At 49.3% G+C, this 5461-nt stretch overlaps 1 protein-coding gene across 1 annotated transcript in view; it reads left to right on the plus strand.

Annotated features, from left to right (window-relative positions):
- CDHR1 (cadherin related family member 1) overlaps positions 1–5461 on the plus strand; it is a gene marked incomplete at its 5' end in the record, with an annotated part of 63427 nt that overhangs the window by 9706 nt on the left and 48260 nt on the right. Inside the window, one exon of the mRNA XM_015416744.1 lies at positions 730–882. Coding sequence (XP_015272230.1) covers positions 730–882 — 153 coding nt within the window. The remainder of the gene's footprint in view (positions 1–729; positions 883–5461) is intronic.

Genomic DNA, 5461 nt, shown 5'->3' on the forward strand with positions numbered 1-5461 from the left:
CTAGCCACACCCCTGATAGCACAGCTCATTAGCATATTAGGCCACACCCCATGTTACCAGAAGTGTGGTCATCCAGCCACACCCACCTTTTGCTTCTTATTCTGTTTACCTTGTTTGTTGTCAAAACCCAGGGCTTTTTTTTGTAGCAGGAACTCCTTTGCATGTTAGGCCACACACTCCTAATGTAGCCAATCCTAATGAGTTTCTGCTGTTGGGTGTGGCCTGTTATGCTAATGTGTTCCTGCTGGGCATGGCCAACTTGGGAGCCAGCCGGAACTCCGTTCCTGTGTGTTCCTGCCCAAAAATAGCCCTGGTTGTTCAAACAAACCCTGTCCTGATTTTTAAAGAATGCAAAGGTTTGCGTGGACTTAAATTACCCACTTCAAGATGACTCTTTCATCCTGAATCTTTAGCACCAAAGGCCGGGATTATTCCCCGCCTGGCTGGTCCAAACTAGGTGTTCTTCTTTTGTGACTAGAGAAATTGGCAACCTGCCACATCTATTTTTACCAAAAGCAATATATGTCCTGAGCTCAGAGCCGGTGAGATCACTTAAATAAGCCTCTTAGTCCTCTCTCACCAGATCGCTCCTCGGCATAACTTTCTAAGCAGTCTCCTTCTCTCTCACACAGAAACATACATGTGTTAAATCTAGATATCATCATTATCCCGCCAGCAATGTAGCTAATACCGTTAATGTCAATTCATGTCCATCCTGCCTTTTCACAGGGAGCGAACGCCAAGTTCAACCTCCGCCTTGTTGGGCCTGGTGGAATCTTCCGTGTCGTTCCTCAGACCGTCCTGAATGAAGCGCAGGTCACCATAATCGTAGAAAACTCTGCGACCATAGACTATGAAAAATTCCAGGTTTTATCCTTCAAGGTATTGTAACTGTTTCTTCTCTGGTTACAAAAGAGCAGGAGGAGGAGGAGGCCAGGGCACAGGAGGAGGGGCAGGGCACATTTGAGAGGGGGCATCGCCCCAAGAGGGCTCCCCCACTATGGGTCTGTGTCAGAGGATTCTTGGTGTCTGGAGTCCAAGACAAGCCTCTGTGTAAGGTTTTGAGGACAGAAACTCAGGTCCCAAAAGGCATTGTGGGAGTTGAACAGCCACTACTGCTGCCTCTTTGCTCAAGCTTAGCCCAAACAAAGGCCTATGGTGACTATCCTCAATAAAAAGGTAAAGGTCTCCCTTGCTCGAAAGCCAGTCGAGTCCGACTCTAGGGTTGCGGTGCTCATCTCCGTTTCAAAGCCGAAGAGCCAGCGCTGTCTGAAGACATTTCCGTGGTCATGTGGCCGGCATGACTAAACACCAAGGCGCACAGAAAGCTGTTACCTTCCCACCAAAGTGGTACCTATTTATCTACTTGCAATTTCTTGCTTTCGGACTGCTAGGTTGGCAGGAGCTGGAACTAGAGACAGGAGCTCACTCTGTCATGCGGCACACTCGGGTCTCGAACTGCTGAACTACCGACCTTCCACAGCCTGCAGTTCAGCGTCTTAACCACTTGAGCCACCGCAGCTCCATATCCTCCATACCCAGCTTCATAAAGCCTGGAAACATGGATGGAAGATTAGAAAGGGGAGGTTAAATGAGATCGAATATCCTTTTTGCTCTGCCCCACTGTGTCCTTCTCTGCCAAAAGAATTTTCATAGGCTCCCCACTTATTATTTTGAGCCAACGGGCATGGATGACCTGCCACATGACTAGGGTCCCCGGGTCCCCCCAGCCGCCAGCCAGGGGGTTGCCACCTGCAGGTTGAGAAACTGGTGCAGATTTGGGGGTGGATCCTGGGGAAGACAGGGACTTCAGAGTGGTTCAGTGCCAAAGCATTCATTGTCTTCATGGGAACCGATCTCTGCGGTCTGGAGATGAACTGTAATTCCAGGAGATCCCCAGGTCCCACCTGGAGGTTGTCATCCCCATACATGACCAATTTGGTCTTCTTCAGAGCATCAAAACACTGGACAGTTTGTACTCACGTTTAGGGTTGCCAGCTCCAGGCCTGGAGATTCCTGACAATTTGGGGGGGTGGAAATTGGGAAGGGTGGGCCTTGATACAGGGCAGGACCTTAGCATACATAATGCCATAGAGTCCACCCTCCAAAACAGCCATTTTCTCCAGGGGAACTGATCTCTATAGTCTGGAGACAAACTGTAATTCTGCGAGATCACCAGGCTCTTCCTGGAGGTTGGCAACATGACCAGTGTTCCAACGAATACACTGGTTGTGAGGGGTACATTTTGGTACTGGAGGACATGTGTCCCTATTAAGCTGCTTTGAAGTGATGGCCTGATCCCTTCCCGGCCCTCGCTTCCAATGCCTTTTAAGGACCACGCGCCTAGCCGTTAGGCTTGTCAGCCTCCAGGTGGGGCCTGGTAGGCTTGCCAAGTCCCCCCGGGGGGCGGGGAAAACCCCGTCCCAGAGGCTTGTTTCTCGCCGCCGCCGGATCAGGCCCCAGGGGGGACTCCACCCCGACGTGCACATCACCAGGAAGTGACGCAACCACTATGGTTTTCCCTTGGATAGTCGTGGCCCCGCCCCCAGCATGCCCAGCGTCGTCACGTCATGTCCCGCGCTCCGGGATCGACCCGGGAGTCCCCCGCTCCGGAACAAGGTGACACTTGGCAACCCTAGGGCCTGGAGACCTCCCACTTTTACAACTGATCTGCAGCTGACAGAGATCCGCTCCCCTGGAGAAAATGGCAGCTCTGAAGGGTGGACTCTGTGGCATTGTACCCTGCTGAGGCCCCTCCCCTCCCCAAACCCCGCCCTCTCCTGGATCTACCCCCAAAGTCTCCAGGTATTTTCCAACGCAGACCTGGCAACCCTACTAGCCGTCTGCAAACAAGGTCTTCACCATGACACGGTGCCCATGTGTTTTGAAAGGGCCCTGAAAAAAGGACAACATTGATCGTAAAGCAGCTGTCTTAAAATGGCTGACTTCTCCTCAATGGGATTTTTAAAATCCATTTGTGAAGGGACGTCAATAGGTATGAAATCCACCCTGGTAAACTGGTCTAACAGACGTTTAGAAGTTCCCACTCCTGACCATTCTGTCCTCAGGACTTACAAAACACTCCTGCTGGACATGAGGCGTGGGTTAGTTGGTGGGATTTAGTTGAGAGGGTCAGGGCTCTTTTTGTAGAAAAAGCCAAGCAGGAACTCATTAGCATAAGAGGCCACACCCAACAACAGAAACTTATTCGCATATCCAGCCACACCCCTGACAGCATAGCTAATTAGCATATTAGGCCACACCCCCACATTACCAGAAGTATAGCCACACCCACCTTTTGCTTCTTATTCTGTTTACCTTGTTTGTTGTCAAAACCCAGGGCTTTTTTTGTAGCAGAAACTCCTTTGCATGTGAGGCCACACACCCCTAATGTAGCCAATCCTAATGAGTTCCTGCTGTTGGGTGTGGCCTATTATGCTAATGAGTTCCTGCTGGGCATGGCCAACTTGGAAGCCAGCTGGAACTCCGTTCCTGTGCGTTCCTGCCCAAAAATAGCCCTGGGAGGGTGACAAAATATTAAGAGGGCACTGATTTTTTTTAAATTTAATTTAAGTTTGCCTTTAGCTGCTACCTTGCTATCATTATGGGAGTTAAGGTAAAGAGACAAAGGGAAAACCATGGTACATTGGGAAGAAAATTGTATTCCAATATGTTAATAACTCCTATAACATTATTCTAAGTTCCCAGCAGCATTTTTGGTGTCTCTTGATTATTGTTTTTCATGGACTTAGACTCTGCTTTGTATTGCACTGCAGGTGTTCTTTGTGCATGCTCAGAAGTTACACCTTTTAAAATGTTTTTATCATTATGTTGTCGAAGACTTTCACGGTCGGAGTTCATTAACTGTCTTAGATTTTCCGGGTTGTATGGCCGTGGTCTTGGCATTGTAGGACCTGACGTTTTGCCAGTAGCTGTGACTGGCATCCTCAGAGGTATAACACAGAATGATGGAATACTAGCTGTGTCAAGGTGAGAAGAAAATGGTAGGCAGGTAATTTATATCTACTCAGGAAGGTGGGGTAGTGCTGAGTCATTACCTTGTAGGAGTTCCCCAGGCTGTGAACATGCTAATGGAGGAGCTTTCCTGAGGAGGTTCTTTTGTATATGGATTGTTTCCTGAGGAGGTTTCCTATTTCCTGAGGAGGTTCTTTTACATGTGGATTGGCTGTTGAAATTCTAATCTTATCTGTAGTGCTATTGTCAGATGTAGAGCCTTTCGTGTTTTTCAGGAACGGAAACCATACCCTATTTATTTTTAAACTCTCTTATTTCCTGTTGAAATTGTGTTTATGTTTATGAATTTCAATCGCTTCCCTGTGTAATCTGACATGGTAATTGAAAGTGTTGTCCATCCTTTCAGTGTCTTGGAACAAAATACTGCGTCCTGTTTGAGTTAGGCTATGTTCAGCCACTGCCTGATTTTTCAGGTTGGCCAAGTCTGCAGTGTCTTTCATGTTCTTTTATTCTTGTCTGAGTGCTATGCTGTGTAGTCCCGATGTAAACCTGTCCACAACTGCATGGTATGCAGTATACTCCTGCAGTCTAGTGGTTAGAGTGTCAGGCTAGGATCTGGTAGATCCAGGTTCAAATCTCTACTCTGCCGTGGAAGCTTGCTGGGTGACCATGGGCTAGTCATACACTCTCAGCCTAGTGGTTAAGAGCACAGACTCTAATCTGGGAAAACCGGGTTTGATTTCCCACTCCTCCACTTGCAGCTGCTGGATGACCTTGGGCAAGCCTCTCTCAGCCCCACCTACCTCACAGGGTGTCTGTTGTGGGGAGGGGAAGGGAAAGGAGACTGTAAGCCACTCTGAGACGCCTTCAGGTAGAGAAGGGCAGGGTATAAAGCCCTATATGGTCTATATGGTCAGGGGCCTGCCTACTTGAGGGACCGCCTTTCCCCAAATGTGCCCCAGAGAGCACCGAGGTCAGGGACACAGAATTGCCTGACTCTTCCCGGCCCGAGAGATGCCAGGTTGGCCGCTACTAAAGCCAGGGCCTTTTTCAGTGGCGGCTCCACACTGGTGGAATGAGCTCCCGTATAACATCAGGGTCCTGCGGGACCTTTTACAGTTCCCCAGGGCCTGTAAAACGGAGCTCTTCCACCAGGCCTTCGATTAGGAGCCGCCACTGATGATGATGATGATGATGATGATGATGATGATGAAGAAGAAGAAGAAGAAGAAAAGAAGAAGAGGAGGAGGAGGAGGAGGAGGAGGAGGAGATTGGATTTGTACCCCACCCTTCACTTGGAGTCTCAGAGCGGCTTACAAACTCCTTTCCCTTCCCCTCCCCACAACAGACACCCTGTGAGGTGGGTGGGGCTGAGAGAGCTCTTGACAGAAACTGCTCTTTTTCCAGGACAGCTATGCCAGAGCTTGTGACTGACCCAAGGTCACATCAGCAGGTGCAAGAGGAGGAGGGGGGAATCAAACCCGGT

The sequence above is a fragment of the Gekko japonicus genome, unplaced genomic scaffold (genome assembly GCF_001447785.1).
Source record: "Gekko japonicus isolate JY-2015 unplaced genomic scaffold, Gekko_japonicus_V1.1 scaffold2881, whole genome shotgun sequence".
NCBI classification, from domain to species: Eukaryota; Metazoa; Chordata; class Lepidosauria; order Squamata; family Gekkonidae; genus Gekko; species Gekko japonicus.